The 21,847-nt window shown below is 38.3% G+C and overlaps 2 protein-coding genes across 2 annotated transcripts; both read left to right on the top strand.

Moving 5' to 3' along the window:
• The first annotated feature begins 1,758 nt into the window (after positions 1-1,758).
• On the top strand, positions 1,759-5,657 carry LOC140922482 (uncharacterized). The gene is made up of 3 exons (XM_073372462.1): positions 1,759-1,892; positions 3,992-4,459; positions 5,511-5,657. The coding sequence occupies exons 1-3, from the start codon at positions 1,791-1,793 to the stop codon at positions 5,655-5,657; spliced, it is 717 nt and encodes a 238-aa protein (XP_073228563.1). The 5' UTR covers positions 1,759-1,790.
• A 579-nt stretch (positions 5,658-6,236) lies between these two features.
• LOC140922861 (tubulin tyrosine ligase 3-like) lies at positions 6,237-19,995 on the top strand. The gene is made up of 18 exons (XM_073372895.1): positions 6,237-6,797; positions 8,036-8,458; positions 8,777-8,857; positions 9,496-9,543; positions 11,265-11,379; positions 11,958-12,280; positions 13,036-13,097; positions 13,229-13,292; positions 14,171-14,255; positions 14,506-14,604; positions 15,181-15,272; positions 15,629-15,681; positions 15,768-15,884; positions 16,613-16,718; positions 16,956-17,015; positions 17,295-17,382; positions 18,607-18,671; positions 18,795-19,995. Exons 1-18 carry the CDS (start codon positions 6,297-6,299, stop codon positions 19,431-19,433), a joined length of 3,021 nt encoding a protein of 1,006 aa, XP_073228996.1. The 5' UTR covers positions 6,237-6,296; the 3' UTR covers positions 19,434-19,995.
• Positions 19,996-21,847: the final 1,852 nt, after the last annotated feature.

Genomic DNA, 21,847 nt, shown 5'->3' with positions numbered 1-21,847 from the left:
AACATTTGACGCTTTTTTTTTTTACGTAGACTGGAATGAAATAATTGAGCTTCTAGTTGAATTTGGTAGGACTGTGATTAGCTATAGGCTCCATGCTACTTACTGACTACTGATATCACAGGAATGAATGATTAAAATGATTTGAAGATTCTTTTCAAGAGATCTTAAATTTGACTTGTCGACTAAGACAATTGCATCTGACGGACTGACCATAGATCAGACACTGAAGTTAAACGTAAGGAAAAACTATGTACTGTTGAAACATAGGTATTCTGAAGTTCGTCCGGGAAAAACAACATTCACAGGGATAAGCAAGATCTTAATCATTTTCTCCTTGCTCCCTAATATGTGGTTTTGAACTTTAAAAGAAGAAATATGTTAATTTAATTTTAACAAATAGGCTACGAAAAGATAATTGATTTAGCAACCGTAGGGAATCGTTAGACTATACGCAGTGGAAATTTGCATAAAATCTATCAAGTTAAAAAAATATAAAAGTTTTACTTTATTTGACCACCGTTTAAAGGAAAACGACGTCTTCAATGATAAAAACTTGGTAAGTAGAAATTAAGGGTGCTATGCTGGTCTTGATATGCGATCGAGATCTCAATTTCATACCGAATCTTTTTTCAAGAGACGAATTGAAATCAGCGCAGTCGAGAATTCCTTTTGTTAATTAACGCTTCGGAGACGTACCAGGAAATTTTCAGTTGTATTTCGGTTAAGATATCTATCCCCTGATAGAATAGTATAGTATATCTTTATTGCGCCTTAATCTCCAAAGAGCCCGGTCTGGTTACAATAAAAGTTTTATCTTTTACTATAAGAACTTATATTGAAATAAAACCGAAAATCAACAATAACAACAAAATTAAAATAAATATACCATTGTGATAATGATAAAAATAAACAATTACATTGCCGGAATGAATTCAAGAGCTGGTTCCCTTTTTGAAACATTAGTTGGATACATTTTACTATGATTTGAAAGGTATTATCGTCATTTAACTGGAGAAGATAGATGTTTTTTGTTTTCACGTTCTGTTAGCTGGAAAAGTAAGCATCATTTTTGAGATAAAAAAATTAATTTCTTCCCTAACATCGTCATATTCTCCGCCGTGTGTAAGGAAATGTTGTTCGTCTTCTAAACAGTTTCTTTTGCAAACCAAGTATTTCCTTTCGCCTACTTATCGAAGCAGTTCTCGTTTAGGGTCGAAGGGAACGTGGCCGAGTTTGAAAGCCGCATTACCTGGTATAACGTATAGTGTTAAAAAATGCAAGACCACTTAGATAAGGTAGCTTGTTGCGAAGAATGGGGTAGAGGATGCGGGAACAAGCTAGATCAAGAACTAGATCTCTGATTTCAGAATCAGTGACGTTAGTGATCTCGGACGAAATAGAAGGCAGATCACTCTTTACGGCCTAACGTTTTTTACAGACAGCCCCTGATTAAAGTTAATGGTAGTTCTATGGGAGCAGAGAAAGTGCTTTCATGGTGATGGGGACATTTTTTGTAGAGAAAATTATACGGTTTATCCCAATTACATCTGAAAAAAATGAACCTCGGAATTAGTGCCTCGAAATTCCTCGGAAACATCCGAGGTCACCACAGCAGTTAACCTCTCCTGCCATTATTCAAAAAATGGGTTACTGAAACGAACCTCTCTTGATACGGTGTAATATTCAGTCACTAATAACCAACAGCACGATGTTTTATTTCTACTTTTTTGCTATCTTTTTCTTATTATTTTCTCATTCAGTTCAGAGCAGTTTTGACATCTTTCTGACCGATGCAACATGTTTTAGTCCGATTTCCGTCTGGTCTCATCTCTCGCAGAGTTCACTGGGTTCCGCCGCTAGAATCTAGCCCCCACGAGCTCCGAATTAACTTGGTAAGTCACCGCCTTTTGGTCTCTGTGAGTAGTAGAAGAAGCTTACTGTTCCTTGATGTATTCACTTACGCATCAGTCAATTCCAGCTCCCCGTCCCGGGCTGACCCCCGGGCATTAGCATTTTTTTTGCCTTGGATGGCAAATTCCCGGGAGTGGGGACTCTTGAGCTGTCAAATCGCCCGCGGTGGGACGAAAAAGAGGGCAAATGCCCCGTCCTCCGTCAACACTGCAACATTTTTCATTGATGGCACAGTCGAGTAGTGCCATTTTAAGCATTTTAATGTGCATTTTTTTGTTTCAATTAACGTCTTCCTTTGTGATAGCGCTATTCTAATTAAGACTTCACGCCGTGACGACACCAGTTTATGATTTTAGTATAGTTACAAAATTATTGACATTAAAATTAATAGTGCCCTGTAAAGTTTACTGCTATGAATAGTTTTATAAATATGAAAGGATGTTCTTCGAATAATATCAAGGGGAACTTGATTCAATAACCAAAACAACGTTGATTCACCTCTGGTAGCTCCCGAGTTCCGCAATGTAATTCTGGCTTGATAAGCAATGAAGAAGTGCATGCATAAAATCGAGAACATGCCTTTACAAACCTCTTCAATTTGTCCCCGTCCTTGACAAATGAGCAGATCTGCTTGTTTTTTCCACTAAAATCCTCTGTGTAGTTATGCTGATAGGAAACCGCGTGCGTGTTAAAAGCTCGGGTTTGGCCCCGGGGCTGGCAAATGCCCGCCCCCCGGGCAGCGCAAAATTTGCTAATGCCTCACCCCCGGGACTGACAAAGCGGGCAAATGCCCCGCATATCCCCGGGGGGCGGGCGCAGCTGAAATTGACTGATGCATTAGCAGAAGAGATTTAACTTTTGTTTTTTTTATGGTTACTTTTTCTAATATTTTCAACCTAACACGGCTAATATTCGACGTAAATATCCAGACAGAACTAAAATGGCCCTGCGAACAGAGTTTCCTTTAATCTTCCTCATCTAGGAAAGATAGAAGCGACACTGCTAGCGGGGTAAACTAAAATCTGATTACAAATACAAGTTTTCAAATTCAAATTGATGTCGAGTGAAGTGTTATTGTTTGTATCTCCACTGAAAATCTTGTAATTTAAAGGAAAAATATTCGTTTCTTACCGAAATTTAACTTTTAAAACACCCTTTACAGCTGCTTTTACTTCTTTGCACCTTTCCGTCGAAGTTTATTTGTATAGGTAATAGCATGATTTGTAGTGATATTTGGCATAAATACCACGAGTGATATTTCAAAATTGTTATACGAAATTTCACGAGCCGTTAGGCGAGTGAAATTTGAGACAATTTTGAAATATCACTAGTGGTATTTATGCTAAATATCACGTACAAATCATGCTATTATTTGTTTATACTACTACCCACAGAAGGTTTCTAATTTTCACATGTAGGTATTTCAAATTAAGCTGAAATACCACTGCTCTAAGCCAATCAAATTGCAGAAATTTCTCATGTAGTAGTATAATACACTAAACCTGTTTTAAACCACAAACGGGTACGCTTGATTGCGGGCATGAGTGAAAATACCACAAAAACAAAGACTTAAGAACAGCAAACGCCAGGTTTCTTTGTTAATTTTTAGCACAATTGGTCAAATGTAATTGATTATGCTTCTTTTCATAAAATAATCAAATTTAAACTGCTCGGCGTCATCGCGGCATTTTGGAAATTTTGGGAGTATGATTTTACTTCTATTTTCTATTTTTTCTAATTAGGTTATTGACGTTTAAAGATATGTCAACTTTGGATTCCAGTAATCCTTGTTCGCTTATTTAAGATTTTTAATGGATCTTAAGTAAATATAACTTAGTTTGTTTGAGAATTGAAAAACAAAGGAACTTAATTTAAAGAGTTGGGAGGCCTCCCACAGCGATTTGGGGTCTACACATCTGTTGCCATGGAGATAAGTTCCAAAATGGCGTTCGACGAATGTTGATGACAGAGGTGGAGGGGTTGTTCCTCCTAAAACATGGATATGTTAGATTATTGCAAGACTTATAACATGGTAAAAAGTAGTTATGGAAACCAAGAATCTACTGATCTAACTTCACAGGAGAATGTTTGTCCGGCTAGTCCACAGAAAAATCATGAAAACAATGTGGATGAAACCGCAGTGGAATCAGTGCAAAGTTTATCAACAAAGCCTGGGGATTGGTCTCTGTATCGATCAGCCACGCAAGTTAACAAAGACCTGAACGAACCTAACGAAAAGAAACTTAGCCCTTTAAAGGACGTAGCGAGAAGTAAGGGTATGATTTCGACGTTAAACACAAGAACACATCAAAGAGCGAGCTTCGAGTGCGAGTTGACTTTTGCTCCGAAACTTAACGCCATGAGTATCAAACTCGCGAAGGAACGAGGAGAGAGAATTCGCACGGGATCTGAGAAACGAGTCGCCAGTTCGACAGACGAATTTACTTTTAAACCCAAAGTGAGCTCGAACAGTGTAAAAATAATGCAGCAGCTGAAAACGACCTTCATGGATCGGCAACAAATGCATGTGGAAAAACAAAAGCGATATGTGAGTAAACTGTTTGCTTCTTCCTAATTAAGAATTGTAATTCATTGCCTTTTAGTTTTAATTAGCACAAGTTGGTGGTGGATAATATTGTACACTTTTGAATGAATTTTAAGTACATGCATCTATTTTTCGCATTTTTTTTTTATTTCGCTTGATTATATATAGTCCTCTGAAATATACATAAACTCATGTTAAATGAAACGCACGTTTTTCAGAACACGCGTACGTTCATCTGTTAAATGTTGTTGGTTGCATGCAGAGAATCATCGGTGCTGCAGTAACTATGCTCATTTGTTTAAGTGAAAGTGGTGTTTTAATTGGCCTGTATGTATCCCTTCTCTTGGGTGGTATATTATCTGAAAATCGCAGTTTTGCACTCTGTTTTAAATATTTTAATTAACTTCAATATTATAGTATTCCATTTTCCCTTACTGATATGAGCATATACTCATGATACCATTATATTGGAGCTTTAATCTAAGTTAAAAATGAAGAAAGAATTGTGGCAAAAAAAGTAGACAGGCAGATTGTCAGTATCACTATCACCAACATGTGAAATCTTATCTTATTGAAGTCTATCATATTTTCCACCGTGGAAGTTTGATGTTACCCCAGGACCTAATTAGCCTGTACCATACCTCAAATAGTTCAGCTGAATTTTGTTACCCTATATAAACTCAAATCTAAATTCCCAAAATATCTCCCAATTCAACCAAGAGTCAATATTTTCCAGAAATTACTGAGGTTGGCCTAAGCTTTCTTTGCCAATTAAACTGAGATGTGATAATTTGCCTGTCTTATTTTTTGAGTGTTGGTTCTAAAATCTAAAATCTTCAACCAATTTGATCAGTTTCCAGGAAAATGATTACCCCGATTATAGACCTAATGTCTCATTTCTATAATCCCTTTCCCATTTTAACTGCTTGAAAACCAATACACTCCACAGCGGCGCAATTACCTGTATATCGCCCGATATATGGCAGTATCCCCTGGGATGTTTCTCCATTCCCCAGATCATTGAATTAACATTAACATTTACTTGTGTTAACAGATTGAAGCAACTATTAATAACTTAAACCAAAGTAAAGGCAAATTTAGTCCTGTGCCAGCTGTTTATAGATCTCCATCAAGGATGAAAAAGATCCCGAAAATCAAAGAACCAAATAACAAAAACAGTGAGGTAAATGAAATATTTTAAAAATAATTTTGTTGCTCTGTTAACTAATACTAAGTTATGAAAGAGATGGTATTCTTTAATGGCCTGGGACTAGTGGAATGGCCAATGGCAAATCCAGTCCAGGAGGTAGGGGATTGGGGAGGAGTTGCAGTCCCCCTGGGTCCCTAGATTTGCTCCTGATGACCCATCAAGCAGGTGTCCTTTTATAGTTGCCTTGTCGTATATGCCAACTTTCCAGATATTTATCCAGATACAGCACTAATCTCTAGTTCTCCTGTACAGCTCACCAGATCTTCTGGATATTGATCGACTTATGAGCTTTTCACTGCTTTTAGTTGGGGATTTATCTTTTTTTTCCCAAAAATTCTAAATCTGTTGATTCATAATTTACAACCATAACAGCTAATTTTGATTGGCGTTATATTATGTAAGAGATCATATTACATTTGGAGACAGGATCAAGGTTTGATTATCAAGGGGTGGGGGAAGGGGGGGTGGTAATTTACAGAGACAATCTGTCAGATTTTAGTTCCGCAAGAGTTTGGCATCTTTTTTGTAGCACACAGTTTTTTTTAATTGATTTGTTTACTTTATTTACAGGGACCAGAGAGTGTTACCTCCCCTGACCTACTTGAATCAACTTCTGCCCCAGACTTGACAATGTCTGCATCCAACAAGCCAAGTAACATTCTAAAGAATTCTTCATCATCTTGTGACTTAAAAAGTCCTGTACATGACCAATTAACAGAGAAAAACAATTTAAAGTCATCATCATCTCATGAACTTATCAAGAAGAACAAATCCAATTTAAAAATTTCTGAGAATGCAATAAATAGAGCCAATGCAGCGTACCAGAAAATGCAAGAAACAAGTCCATACAACCAGTCAGTTGAAAATCTGTACTTAAAGAGGGCAAGGCGTGTTTTGAAAGCGCATAAAAGAACTGTTACGCATCCTCCGTCCAAGGCGGGCACAGAGGAGGGTAATGAAATGAACTTGAATGATACATTAAGAGTTGAGAATAACCCAAGCAAACACAAAAATACTCATTCTAGAAGTCATTCACAACCAAGTTCACGCCCAGTTGGCAAACTCAAGTACGATGACCCTTTGTTTAGTAAAGTTAGGAATTGTAAAAAGGCTGCGGAAACTGCCATAAAGGTAGGTGATTGTTGGTTTTACAATAATATATACATTTTTAAAATTTTCATTATGCACCTGTTACCAGTATAGAATTAAAGTTATTAAAATTAATACTATAATTCTAAGGATCGAGAGGTGCTTCACTGTATATTCATGTAATTCAATGTGTGGTTCCAAAAACTATCCATATACAGTGTGCCTTCCCCACAGAAGGGATTTTTTCTTAGACCACCCCACCCCTCTGGAAATTCCAGTCAAGCTTCATACATTTACTTAAATTTTTGGGCCTTTGAGAACCCCTCACCCCCAAGGAATATCCAATCCCTTCCATGGGGGGAGTATGGATTTTTTCTGGGACTACATAATGTGGGAATGATTTGCTCTACCCCTTTGAGGTTTATTGGTTTGAATGCCCCAACTTTTCTGGAAATCCACATTTGGGTTAATACTTTCATGTATCACCTTCCTCATGTTCACACTTTCCTTTTAAATATTTTTGGGCCTTAATATGGACCCCTCTACCACGGGGCCACTCTGACGACATTGTTCTGTATGGAGAGGCTCCACTTGAAGGTCACAAACTTCTGGCCCTTTTATAAACCATTTTTAGCAGAAAATATGCTGTCCTCTTATGTACACCTTTCATTGAAAAATGGTTCCCCATATCCCATATACCTCTTACTCCTTAAGTTATATATTCAGTTGTCAATTTGTGTATTATAATAAGCATTCAATAAATTAAAATGATACAGCCATTATACCGGAAGCCTGAAAAAGGGCACGTTTTGGGTTAGGGGCACCCAACGAGATAGTTCAAAACCACTTAAACATGGTATTGTTAAACGTATTTTAGTATTTAAATGGTAGATATTGGCATATTTTTATCTCCTAAAAATTTTTCATCCGTTTGGATTTCCTAGCTGAAAGTCTAGTGATTTGAAAGTTATAGGGATCAAAACTTACCTTTTCGAAAATTTCAGCCAGAAAAAAAGATTCCAAAAATTTTAGGTGACCTTGTTAGGGTAAAAATTCTTTAAAAATGCACAATTATACATTTTTTTAGATGTTCGAAAATCATAGGAGAGGCAGGCAAGTAAGAAATTTTACAACAATTATGTTTCAAAAATTCTAGATCTCAAATCTTCTTCCAATTGACATTGGGTGCCCCTGTCAGGTGATACTTGCCTTTGTAAGTCATTGTAGTGAGTATCCCCTCCTGAGACCTGCTTCAACTCAATGCATTTACTTTCTTGCAGCAAAAGAAGGTTTTTATTTGCCATGGCCCTTACCCCATAGTACGAGCTGTGCTGAGGAAGCGAGGATGGGTAGAAAAACACTACAAAGGGAACCTTTTACCACCCAAGGACAAGAAAAATGAAAGTGATGGAAGCGATGATGACTCTTGTGGTAGTGGAGATGATTCTGATAATGAAAACTCAGATAGTCACTCACCACGCAACAAAGAGAAAAACACAAAGACCTCTTGTAATCTAGCAGTGTCTAAGTCACAAATAGGTTCCAAGACAAGAACCATCAATGTAAGCAAGAGTAAGGATGACGATGATGAGGGGAATGGGAGTGGCAGCTGTGATGACAGTGATAATGACAGTGATGACAGTAATGAAGATTGGAATGCGGGATATGAAGGAAATGGCCCTGACTGTGAATTTAGCCTTATGGTAAGTGGAATTTTTGCAAAACTTGGTTAATGTTGCTTTGGTTTTTTGACATGCACAGACTCAAATGAGTCTATGGTATTGTCCATCTTGAATGAATCTTTACCCTTTTATTTTTTCAGTCCACTTAAAATCCTGGGTGTACTGAATGGGACACACCCTGGACCCTTGCCAGCAAGAAAATCTGCTTGTCCCAGACTAGTGAAGAGGACTTTGTTTTGAGTCCTGACCTTTAAGTAACCCCAATAATCCTTACTTCTTGATCCACAAATTAACTTGTCACATGACATAACTAAAAGTTGTTTAAATTCACATTCACAGTCAAGGTCTGTGCGCAATGCTGTAGCTTCTTTTATCTGGACAACAAAACGTGATGATGTTGACTTCAAGTTCTTAAGAAAGGTAAGATCAGAGTTTTATGGAAAAAAATGGATTGGGACCCCCAGGTGTAAATTAACTTACAAGCAAAATTATGTAGCAATCCACACCTTCCCACAGAAGGGGGTTCCTTGGAAATTTCAATTTTAATTAGCTTTGTAAATGTCTGAGGCTTTGAGAACACCCTGCTCCTGGAATTTCCAATATTTTTTTTGTCAGAGGAGTACGGATATTTTCCGGATGTTATTGATTGGATTATAGTCAACAGCTTGAAAATTTCTGTTGCAAATTATGGAGCTTTTTAAATGTTTGAGACTTCGAGAACACCCTGTTCCTGGAATTTCCAATATTTTTGTCAGAGGAGTATGGATATTTTCCGGACGTTATTGATTGGATTATAGTCATTACTCAACAGCTTGAAAATTTCTATTGCAAATTATGGAGCCTTTTAAATATCTGAGGCTTCAAGAGCACCCTGTTCCTGGAATTTCCAATATTTTTGTCAGAAGAGTATGGATATTTTCCGGACTTTATTGATTGGATTATAGTCAACAGCTTGAAAATTTCTATTGCAACTCAGTTATGGGGGCCGTAATCTATAGAAACGGGTGTAGGCTAATGCATTAATATAACTTTTTACAAATAGTATTTCTTATTTCTAGGATCAGATAGTGAATCATTATTGCAAAGCTGGTTCGTTTACTACCAAGGTGAGAATATGCTGTCAGCTTAGAGCACATATTTTTTTAATAATGGTTAGCAGTGAACAACATACTGTATCTGTCATCAGTCAGTGCGCTGCGACATGCACTGCAGTAGTAGATAGTGGCCTCTAATATTGATGATGATTGTTGATGATGTGGAAACGAAACAGTAACATTATGATGTCAATGTTAAGGCTAAAGGCCGCGGGGGACACCTATCTAATGAATAAATTTATTAGACAAAATTTTGCTTTTACTACAAAAAACAAACGCCTATATCTTGGTTGTTTCAGAAGTGATTCAAATAAACCTTTACTGAGGCATTGTGAAATATGGAAGTTTAGGGTGGTTGTTTTTTTATTAATAGGTAGATCGCGCTTTATGGCAATGCTTTAGGCCACAGTTGTACCAAATTGGGAAATCGTGATTGATTTTGTGTCCAAGTGTGCAGAAAGAATAGAACAGTAAAGGAGACAGCAGTCTGTGATTTTATTAACAAATAGCTGGTCAAAACCGCCAGTGTGTCATGTACAGAGCAGGTTTTACAATTTAAAGATTGCCAGCATCACATGTAACCGTTCAAGCAAAATCTGCATCCATGAAATTAACGCCTTATACGATCTTTTTATAAAAGAGCTCGTTTAGAATTCCACTCCATACATGACAAACTGCGGTCAACTATTAGTTTACCTCTCTTTTGTGCCAGCTCTTGAAGATTTGTATCTGCGCAAAACTCTTGGAAATTGTCGGAAAAGTCAAGTTTTTGACTCTCGAAGGTGTTCCGACTAAAGCACGTGTTCCAAGCAAGATATGTAATTATGGTAATTTAGTTAACCACATTCCACGCTGTAATTTGTATATAAGCAACAATGTTTTCAAGGGTTTTTGAGACAAAAAAAAAACGTACAAAGAGTTTTGGTTTTAAATTTGTTTGAAATTTTCTAATGAGTTCTTTATTTTTATTGATTTAAAAATCACTGAATTAACAAGGCTTACGACCATTCAGGGCCGTTTTTTACTTTTGAATAAATATTTTGTTCACAGTCTCCTTTCCACACGTGCATGTCAGCAATTTAGATTTTGCGCTCACTTTTATCCAGTTATGAATGTCTTGTAAACCTGTCGATATCAGACGTTGTACTTCGTACATACGCTTTAAATAAATGCATAAACATAAGCCCAAGGTGCCCCCGCGACCATAAATTGTGTAATAAAAGATACATGTACTATTTATCATAGTTTCTCTATCAGGGTTCGTACAGGTCATGGAAAACCTGGAAAGTTTTATTTTCGGTCCTTGAAAGTCATGGAAATTTAATTTTTGGTTTGCTACGTTAGTCACTGCAAGTGACAAAGCAAGGACAATGTAAGATAAAGCGGAGTAATTCAACAGCGCGAACGGCACGCATTTTGGTGGACACCAGAGTTTGTGTATGTTGAACTATTTAAGGTCAAACAATACTCTAAAACAAGGAAAGTTTTGAACATTTTTGATAGTGACAGCTGAATTGAAGTCATAGAAAGGCATGGAATTTGAAAAGCTTAAAAGAATACGAACCCTGTCTATGGTTAGGCTCGTTTTCTGTTTGTCTCACAGGCTAACTGGAGCATTTCAGTCCTCACTGTTTGTTCCTCGCCGTTTATGCTTAAAACTGGTCCTTCATTAGTCTACTGTGGTTGAGATACATGTGTTTTGATGGTAAATTACATCTCTGTGTTGTCTGTAGGTTGGTCTCACAACAAACATCAGAAACTTGTGTTGGTATGAAGAGGCAAATCATTTCTCCTTCTTTCCTCGCTCACATCTTCTTGGCTCTGATGATGAGAGGATGGAGTTTATAGGTATGTGATGCATATTTCAGCGATTCCATCTATCGGACTACTAGAAGTGCAAGCAAAGACAAAATACGTGCAATTCACTGCTAGTTGTTTGCGTACTTTTATAAAATAACTAAGATAGTACGCGCGTTCTGATTGGTTAAAAACGTATGGCTCGTAATTTACAAGCTTTTTGAGTGTTCTAAACCTATGGAAAGTGTGGTCTACTGCTTATATAGTTTACTCAAAAAACAACAAAATAAAGCGGGTACTTGAAACGCGAAATTTCTCCACGGCTTACACTGGAAGCTGGACACTGGACGTACGTACGAACGATTTTGTCCGAACCAAAATTTCTTGGATGGATTGATAACCCAATTTTCTTGCGCGAAAGCTCCGCTATGCATGACAGTGAATCACACGATTTTCCACACCAGAACAGGACATTGGGGGAGTTGTAACTTTTAACCTTGATATCAGACTTCACGTGGTTTATCTCTACCAAGGAGGTAGTACAAAGTGCCAATTGCCGGGCAAAGCTTTTTGGTGTGGTTATTAGTTTGAATAAAGTTAATCTCCACTGCTTTTCCCCTAAAATTCAGATGACTATCGTCTCACTGCCGCAATTAGCATTTTAAAGTGGGTCACGGAGAGGTATGAGAATGGTAACCATGGTGACAAATTACACCAGAAAGACTCATCAGACCCTCCGAAAACTCCGTCAAGTACGCACCGGAATGTGTCTACCCCACGGAGGTCTGCCACACCCAAGAAGCCCTCTACACCCTCTGCTCCAACAAGATGCTCCTCTCGCCAAAGCAGCTCCAATGTGATACCAGTGAAGGCTTTAACACTCGCTTTGGAAGCATGCCGAGACTTTCTTAGATGCAAAGAACATCTGGATATTGATGATCCGGTTAATAAGGTATTTTTTTAAATATTATTAAAATAAAAATATTATTTAAAAGTTATTTACATGAAGTCAAGAGTATGTCAGGACTCCTATAACGAGTGTAGAATTCAGTACATTGGCGAACTAAAAAGGTTAGTGCCTCCTAACTGGTATTATTTTAAAGTTCTGGACTAGTCCTAAAATAGGAAATGAGCAGATCTCAACTTGGACTGCCTACAAAGACAATTGGGGGTGACAACGCAAATTCAGGGGGGCAGTTTAGCAAAGATAACGGCTTTGTTGAATACTAATACAGTGGAAGCCCGCCTCACGACCACCTCGGTAATACGGTCACCTCGTTATTACGGCCACTTTTTTTGGCCGCCCGGCAGAAACGACCATATATTTCTTGAAAAGAAACCCTCGTTAATACGGTCACTTCGTTATTACGGCCAATTTTTTTTGGCCCATTGGTGACCGTATTAACGGGGTTCCACTGTAAAAACTGTCTAAAAATCATCATCGCAAAGTCCACAGTCACTAAAATATATAACTTAAAATATTCAACTAAAAGCTTTCTTAAAAAGATATGTCCTTAGCCTTTTCTTAAAAGGGTCAATAGAAGAGCTTGATTTTATGTAAAAAGGCAAAAAACTCCAAAGTCTTGGTGCGCAAACCGTAAAGGATCTATATCCGTGAGTTCTAAGATTAAAAGAGGTATAAGATTATATTATTTGTTGAAGCCAAATATTCTGTAGAAACCCAGTGTAATTAATGGCTTTTTTTAGGCACCTGCTCTCACAGAGGATTCATGGAAGCAGCTGGTTGATTACTACTACCAAATCAAATCGTGAGTAAATTTAGAAATATATATACTTCCCACGCAATACTTTTTGTTCACACCTCGATTGATTTGTGAAGACCGACCTTAGAAGGAGAAATGTGTTAAATGAGTTACCCATTGTGCGATCTTATTTTCAGTCATGGCGCTGTGATTGCGACTGCTTACCCCTTTCTCAAAGAGTGCCAGAACACATTAAAACAGGTAAGATTTCTATCAGTCGAGCTGTCAGTTGCTTTCAAATAACAAAAACCCCTCGCGCATCGCATGGAAAGAATTCTCGTTGAGCCAACTAATTCGCTAATCGGAGTCCGCAAAAAAATGTTTTATCTGATTGATAGTCGCGGCTGCCTTCGCAATTCGCTATTTTAACGAAAAGATTGTAAAACAGCACATAATAAAATGTTTAACAAAACGGTGAGATATTCACTTCCATCCCGGCCATAGGAGGAATGGATGGAGGTGTTACCATTGCCATCAGACACGTATTTCTGCTTATTACTCCACCTCAAAGTTTTTATGCGCATTATGGATTTCTGCTATCTGTAGAAAGAAGCGGCATTCTTAGCACTGCAGAACAGTTTTTGATCAATTCTCAGACGTCGGATAAGGAGGGTCTGAATAGGGGGTACCTCGATAACGCTAAACACTTCATTTTTTGGCTTTGTAACATGAAACAGTTAAATTTTAGGCATTTTAACACTAACAGTATAAAATTCCTTGAAACGGTAAATTTTTTCCAGAAAGAAGCAAAAACGGCTCCAAATAGGCCAATATTATTTTGTTTAGTACATCAAGGAGTTTTTGGCCATCTTACAACAATTCCGGATTTCCGAAGGCTACCGACGATGCTCGAAGACTGTCGAGGATTTCGAAAGACTAACGAAGAGGTCCGACCATTGCCGAAGATGTCCGAAGAACCCTCCAAACACTTAACAGTATTTTCTTCGGAAACAGTAAACATTAAAAAATTGGCCAATTTAACAGCAAACACTAAAAATTATGGGCAAATAAACCCCATTCAGACCCTCGATAAGCGCTATCTTTTAGTTCTAACTCGTATTGATGTGGGTTATTTACAGATGAGAGACCACCTTCCTCAATTGGACATAGATGGAGTGAAGAATATTTGGATCGTGAAACCTGGAGCTAAGTCAAGAGGGAGAGGTAAGAGGACATTAGCACGAAAATGGCGGAAAAATACCTTGAATGAAGAACATAACAGTCAAGAACGTGCCTTTTCCAGTAGTATCAGTGGACCGGTATTAGTACTCACAATCAGCCATTTTGCTTTAGTGCGTGTGGTATCGATGGATTAAACTAACTCAAACTACACGCTGAGATCTCAATTACTGAAGGGAAAGAGGTGTTGAAATTGATTAACTCTTTGATGTGTTTTTGTTTGCTCTGTCTTAAGGAATCATGTGCATGGATCGTCTAGACGACATTGTGAAACTTGTTGGTAGTAATGCTGTGGGAAAGAAGGAGGGCCACTTCGTAGTGCAAAAGTACATAGGTAAAAAAAAAACACAACATACATGTTGAATATATCTTAAATACTCACCCCTTCAGTAAAATGTTCGCTGAAAGGCCGGACTTCATTTCCTCCTTTCTGTTTATTCTGAATGTGGACAAAACCTTTTCATGGATTTTCTTCCAGTGAGACATGAAAAAGCGCAAATAGTGGACACTTTTATATGTTGTAAAACTGACCCTCGTCATGTCCTTTTTACAAAGGTGACACACCCTAGAAACAGGTTTGTCTTACTGAAAATATGAGAGAAGGCAGATAGGAATCTCTGGTGCTCGTGTCGTTCAACGCAAGTGCCATTGGCAATATGACGTAATTTTAGTACTCCGACCAGAATCCTTTAGGGTTTTGCTTTGTTGTGCAAATCAGGGCTTTTGTTATTTAAACCTCTCTGGGATTACCAGATTTAATTATGAAAGGCAAAACGAAAAGGATTCTGGTCGTAGCAGTAAAATGACACCATGGTGCAAATGGTCTGTTGAAGTTAGCTTCTGGTGACATTCTCCTTGAACTGAAACTTTGCCATTTTTGCTAACTGATTCGTGTTACTGGTTTTAACAGAAAAACCGCTGTTGATTTACAACGTGAAATTTGACATCAGGCAGTGGTTTCTTGTGACTGATTGGAATCCACTTACCCTGTGGTTTTATAAGGTAAAGATTGAACAAGCTTCTAAAGTCATAATCGTCAGGAGATCTGATGACTCAGCGGGCAAAAATCTAGGAGAGATTTTTCGAAACTACGACGCGGAGCTAGAATAGTTCCTTCCGTGTTATTTCAATCAGAAGTCACTGCTCGTACATCGTTGTTTCTGTAAGGCATTTAGTGAGAATTGTGTAGTACTTAACACGTGTTCTAAAGACTTTACTTGAGAAATTAGCTATTTAAATGAATAGGTGTAATGTCTGAAGCACCATGTCTTTTAAATTAATCGTTTTGTTTCAGAAACGTTCAATTACCAGTAATACTAATGCATTCAATTTTTAACGTTGTTAACTTCTCTCTCTAGGATTGCTACATCCGATTCTGCAGTCAAAATTTTTCTCTAGAGGACTTTCACATGTAAGATTCCTTGGCATTTATTCCTCAAATTTACAATTTTTCGACTCTTACATGACTTCAAATTTCTGTCATTTCTGTATTTACAGAAGCATACACTTGGCCAATAACTCCATCCAGAAACACTTTGAGAACAGTGGAATTCGCGACAAGCGCATCCCAGAGGATAACATGTGGAGCAGCGATGATCTAAAGGCGTACCTCAAGTGAGTCCAGCTTTTAGTGTCTGTTTATTACCCGCTATAAAATTAAAAAGGCTAAAAAATCATCTTTATGAAATACTGATGAACTTAACTTGGCCCTTGAACTTGACCCTTGACCCTTGAATCATTTTTGGATTTTATCTGGATTGTTTGTTTAGTACTTTTAATTATTTTTGTACCACTTTTAAAGCATAATCAATAAACCACATAAAAGTACTGCTCGTTAGCTTTCAATGTGTTTTGATTGTTTAACTCTGAGTAAAACCCTTCCCCTCTCGTATATCAAGTGTTGAATCTTTTGGCTCTGCCAAATTGTGCATGGAAGAAAGCTGCTGCTCAGTATCCGATGAATTTCGTGCCTTGACTTGAAAGATAGGACCGCTGTTTACTTCACAACAAATAGTACCACAGAAAAGTGTTGCCGCGGGTTTGAAGGAGAGTTTTTATAAAGGCTGGAGCCCAAGGGTTATGGGCTCCTGAAAGAAGCAAGTCAGAGCATATTCATTACTGCGTTAATACATGTAATAGGTACATAGGTTAGGCCAAAAGGTGAATAACGTTCTCGAGAAAAGTAGTGTCATCACTTCACACAGAAGTTGAGGTTATGTTCTTCTGGTTCATATTATAGCTTTTTTTCAAATAAAATAGACGTTTGAAAACAAAACTTCCCAGACAAAACAATATAACTTGTCTTGAAAACCTGACGAATTTGTGAAATTTTGTCCTTGTAGGAAGAGGGGTGTGGGTGAAATGTGGGAAGATGTGATTTATCCTGGTATGAAGAAGGCCGTAATCTCCGCTGTGCAGTCTTGTCAGGAGATCGTGGAATATCGCAAGGTAATGCTTGACTCAGAACCTCTCAGAACGTACTGTTAGGCTGTATGTTCCCCAACACAGAGGAAAAAGATCACATAAAGTCAACAAGTAAAGGGCATGCTCGTCTGCATATTAACATTGGGATAACCCTCTTCATCGTCTGAGTTGCATTAGTTAAAACTACTGCCCACGCAAGTCTACAGATAGTTACCTTTAAGCTGAATAATCGATAAACTATTCTTGTGATTTTCTTGTCAGAATTCGTTCGAGCTTTATGGCGCCGATTTCATCATAAGTGAGGACTACAAACCGTGGCTGGTAAGTAAAATTAGTAAATCACATTCAAAAAAGTCTATTTTTGAAAGCCCTCAGAATTGTTCTCTCCAAGAATTTAAACTTGACCTCCCACGATTAAACGAATTCCGCGAATGTAGGATTGCGACGCGAGAAATGACTCGGGAATTTTGCGATCTCACGACCAACTAGTCAGTTTAGTAACTTATATGTAAAATGCTATCTTACATGCCCATTAGTCGATATACAAAGAGTTCTTTTCACCCCTAACTTTCTGTGGTTGCCACCTTTTCGTTCTTGTAGCTGGAAATAAACTGTAGCCCTACAATGGGACCAAGCACGGCTGTTACTAGAAAGCTGTGTGCTCAAGTGTTAGAGGACACCATGAAAGGTACGAGCACTACCTCTAACGAATTCTTATTTAAAGGTTACAAATTGGAAGTAAAACAGTACGAGCAGATGCTGGGCAGTTAAACATCATCCGGGAAACGATGATCTGACTTGGACATTTTGCTAATAACAGACCCTTTTATTTGGTCAATTAATACTTGCGGGATAAAGGACTTCAAGGAAATTCTAAAATCACGGGTTCTCTGTGATTTGGGTCTTTCTTGGCCTGTTGTGCGCGCGCCACAATGTGGAAACTTGTAGCGACCATTACAATGACGCAAACATAAATCCATATTGTGATGCCTATACAGCGATAGGACACCCAAGGAACCTCAGGAGAACCAGTCATTTGTGTGCTGCTCACTTGGGGGGTCGCAGCAGTAAGCTCTTAAGGTGGACGTATGAGATTTTCCACGGTTTAATTTAAATCCCAGAAAATCCTTTTTAATGACAGAGCGCTAGGTTGGAATTTGCTCCAACTAAAAGGAGATGAATGACATCTCACTTTCAATATTAAAGCCAGTGTTGAAACTCGCCCTCCCCAGCTACACAATTTACTCCAATTCCCTCCCCCTTCCATCCCTGACTTTTTATGGGCCTACCCCGCCCCCCTGAGCTTCCCGAGGTTCTGCGATACACGTATTTCTAGTAGAGATGATAATGGCATGTGATAACTGTACAGAGCTTTGAAACTCTTCTTACTCTAATTCTTCATATCATTAATAATCTATAAAGAGAATAAGAGTGATAATGGTTTTAATACCCAACCTGAGTGGAGGGCGGTAATTCCCATTTTAAATGGACGGTAAAATTAAACCCCTAAGGAAGACCAGTATGGGCGTAGTTAAGGCTATATTTGAGATTGTACGAAATAAAACAGACAACCACATAAGAGCCATGGTGACTTTCAATGTGCAAAAGCACAATATGAAGGTGCTTGGTTTATTTTAAATGGTTAAGTATGCAGAACTTTAAGCGACGACGTATGGGTGAAATATGAGTCCTCAGTCCTTAACACTCTAAGGGAGACGAAAATCTGCTATTAAAATCCCTTCGCGAGATTCATCCCTTCCTTTTCTTATGATTTTGATCCAAAAATTTGGGGCAAACATTTCATCAAGGATTGATCGGTAGAGACACACCTTTTTTTATCCCACCTCTCGATGTTTATTCCAGTGAAACAATCTTCGTGTTTAATATGGTGCATACAATTTGCCTTTTTCAGTGGTCCTCGATCGACGAGAAGACAAGAACTGCGAAACAGGAAGATACGAGCTCGCGTTTAAGCAGGTACTATTCTGCATGACCTTAAATCTTATTCCAAGTCATCTCTTCGGCCGAAACGTTAGCAGGATAAAATGGGAAATGTTTTTAGTCGACTCGAGAGGTTAATTTTCGTTTGTTCTTTTGTAGCCACAAGTGACAGCGCCTCCATATATTGGTATGAGTATGGCTGTGGAGGGCCAAGGACTTCGTAAGCCACCAGAAAAATCCAGGAGACATAGCGATGTCACATCACCCAGGACTGCACCTGCATCCAAGCACAAGGAGACCTCAACTGACCCCAGTAGCAGCAAGCCCACGATTGTATCTCAACCCCAACAAACTGCCCCAGAGAGCAGCAGTGTTAAAATAACTTCACTGTCGCGACCAAAAGAGTCACGTATTGTCATTGCGAGCTCTTCTGGAGAGGTTTTAGAGACAAGTAATTGTAAGAAACGAGTAGATGTTAAGAATAGCGGTAACATAAAGAAACCCGAAGGTTCTTGGGCAGTCGGATGTATGTGTCCGCCGCCACAGTCAATTCCAATTGCAACGACGTTCTGTACAACAGACGATGGAAAGCTTAAAGGACTTATTACCAGGAGTAAACCTCAGTATTCTGGCGAAGCGGATGTGGCCCATGGCGCTGACGTTCAACAACGTTCTGCGCCAAAGGCGATGAAAATACCTACAGCAGTGCTCAAGTACTCCTCTAGTGATAAGAACATGCGCCATCGAACGCAGCTGCCTATTTCAATAGGTCCAGATAGTAATGGAAAGCATTTCTAGTCATTCGTCACAGAAGGTGTAACAGCACCTAATCCGGCAGTCACTCTGTAAGCCCAAATGTGAGGCAAGTCGGTATTACGTGACAATTTTGTGTCGGATTGCGTGACAATCGATCGATCTAAAAAAAATCGATCTGTTCACAAATTTAGACTTGATATTGCTGCTTACAAAAGGAATGTAAAAATTACTGGTTGCATCAAGTGAAGTGCGCTTCATGTAAAATCCCGGGGTTCAGATATCCATACCCAGACATTAAAAAGGGCAACATTTGTAAATCAAATGATAGGAATTGTACAAAGTGTTCTAATGGAGCAAGACTTTCAATGTTAAATACGTTTGAAAAAGGAACTTTTAATTTAAAGAGACCTTAAAATACCTCTCATCGTCATTGCATTTATTGAATAATGTACATAATAAAGTACATAGTACATAAAGTTTTGAAATAACTATTTTATCGGAATTTGTGCAAAATGCATTCAACTATTTATACAATACCGGAAGCGAAGACGAGAGAGGGAAAGAGTGAATTGTATTTTGAATAATTAAATTTTGCCATTTTCTATGCTAATGTTTTTATTATTGTGTTAAATATTTAACAAGCATTCCCGGACTGCGCGTTGGATATGGGATGGTAGATAGCCAACGAGGCGCGTAGGTCCAAGATGGCTATAACCATCTCATATCCAACAAGCGCGAGTGGAATAATTGTTTTATTAAAAACGCCCACAAAATCTCGAGAATTCTCCTCGACTTTATTTGTAAAAACAACCGATTTTCAGCTTGAGCAGACGCCTACAGTTAACGTATTTGGAGAGCATGGTATAATGGCTAAGCCAATCAGAGCTGTAAAATTGCATTATTCAGTGATTCAGTTTTTAATAATTACCATTACCACCATGGGCTACAGGAAACATGGGTTTCGACAATATAAAGGTTACATTTTTCTTGAATAATGTTGAATTACTTACATTGAAGTAGTCGTTTTTCGTTTCTGGTGAATTCTAGCCGTATACTTCTTAGTACAAGTCGAAATAGTATAGTCAAAACCATGTCCATTCCAGTTTATCTGAAGAATCGAGAACAACGGCTAGCAGACCTGCCAACCCCCTGCTTGATGAAGGAAAATCTGGAGACTCATGAAAAAAATCTGGAGGTTTCACAAAAAGTACTAAGATTCTTTTATCTGTTTTTTTTTCGAACAAGATTGAATAACTCTTTTTCCATTGGGAGAACTTGCTTTATCTATGGTCCCTGTAGTAACAGGATGCCGCTTTCTTTGACGACTCTAATTAAGATGTTACCCTGGTACTAAGATCTTCGCAATATGCTAACTTCGTGGCCAAGATGTTTGTCCCAGATGTTATCAAGGCTCAAACTGGAACGACTGTCAGTTTTGTTTCTGCTGAAAAGTCGTTCCTTCTCTGCGTTATTTCCATTTTTATTCAACAAGGTAACATTTCTTTTCGGGATGATTTTTTGCTAAAAACAAGTCTGTCTTCCGTATCTTTGGTGGTAACATGCTTGGGCTGTAGGAAACATGGGAATCCTTATACTTATACAAGAATCTCTATCTCGAGCATGTACTAGACATGTTACTCCACCGTTAGTCACGAAAGCAGTAGAAGGAAACGACACACAACTTTCAACAGGTGTCGAGCAGCAAGAGTTCGCTAAGCACTATTTCAAGATCCCCTACATCGGGCATTTTTCGGGTGTTGCACAACAAAGGGCGCGCAAATTCATCAACCGATTCTGTAAACTCATTGAGATCAAGTTTGTTTACTCTACTTCTAAAATTAAGAACGTTTTCAACGTGAACATGAGATCCTTTTCGTGACAGGTTTCGTGTGCGAATCGTGTACCAATTTTCCTGTGCAAGCTATAATGCTTGTTACGTTGGCGAAACAAGCCGACACTTTACCAAGCGCGTGCGCGAGCACTTGTCATCGGACAGAGCCTCTCACGTTTATAAGCATTTACAGGCTTTAGAGTCCGAGTGTCGTACCTCCTGTAACTTAGACTGCTTTAAGATTTTGGGCTCTGCCCCTAGCTAGGTATCAAGTTAACCCTTTCACTGCCAAATGTGGCAAAAGGCAAATTTCGACCAAAATTCCAAATTTCGTTTTCCAAAATTTTGAGAAACAAATGGCATCACGTGAAAGTACAGGCAGAGAGCTTTCATCTGAATGGTCACATCATAGGATTTCGTCCATAGACTCAAAAGTTAGAGTCACCTTACAAAACCCCCTCAAACACTCTGGCAGTAAAAACCGTCACACTGACGATGACGGATGTAACGTCGAAAAATGTTTGTTGAAATTTTTTTTTTGTAATTCCTACATTTTTGCTGCTGTCTCGACTATTTGGATCATTTATTTATTTCATTTAGTAAGCTTATGTAAGTTGTGTTTTGT

The sequence above is a fragment of the Porites lutea genome, chromosome 13 (assembly GCF_958299795.1).
Source record: "Porites lutea chromosome 13, jaPorLute2.1, whole genome shotgun sequence".
NCBI lineage: Eukaryota > Metazoa > Cnidaria > Anthozoa > Scleractinia > Poritidae > Porites > Porites lutea.
Note: the sequence above shows the minus strand (reverse complement) of the source record. Positions and strands in the feature narration are given on the sequence as shown.

Excerpts from the sequence above, each read along its gene's own strand:
- LOC140922482 (XM_073372462.1), top strand. The coding sequence starts at position 1,791 with ATGCAACATGTTTTAGTCCGATTTCCGTCTGGTCTCATCTCTCGCAGA. Across the intron at positions 1,893-3,991 it reads ACGAGCTCCGAATTAACTTG|GAGAATGTTTGTCCGGCTAG; the intron begins GTAAGTCACCGC and ends CTAACTTCACAG. Across the intron at positions 4,460-5,510 it reads TGGAAAAACAAAAGCGATAT|ATTGAAGCAACTATTAATAA; the intron begins GTGAGTAAACTG and ends TTGTGTTAACAG.
- LOC140922861 (XM_073372895.1), top strand. The coding sequence starts at position 6,297 with ATGTCTGCATCCAACAAGCCAAGTAACATTCTAAAGAATTCTTCATCA. Across the intron at positions 6,798-8,035 it reads CTGCGGAAACTGCCATAAAG|CAAAAGAAGGTTTTTATTTG; the intron begins GTAGGTGATTGT and ends ACTTTCTTGCAG. Across the intron at positions 8,459-8,776 it reads ACTGTGAATTTAGCCTTATG|TCAAGGTCTGTGCGCAATGC; the intron begins GTAAGTGGAATT and ends TCACATTCACAG.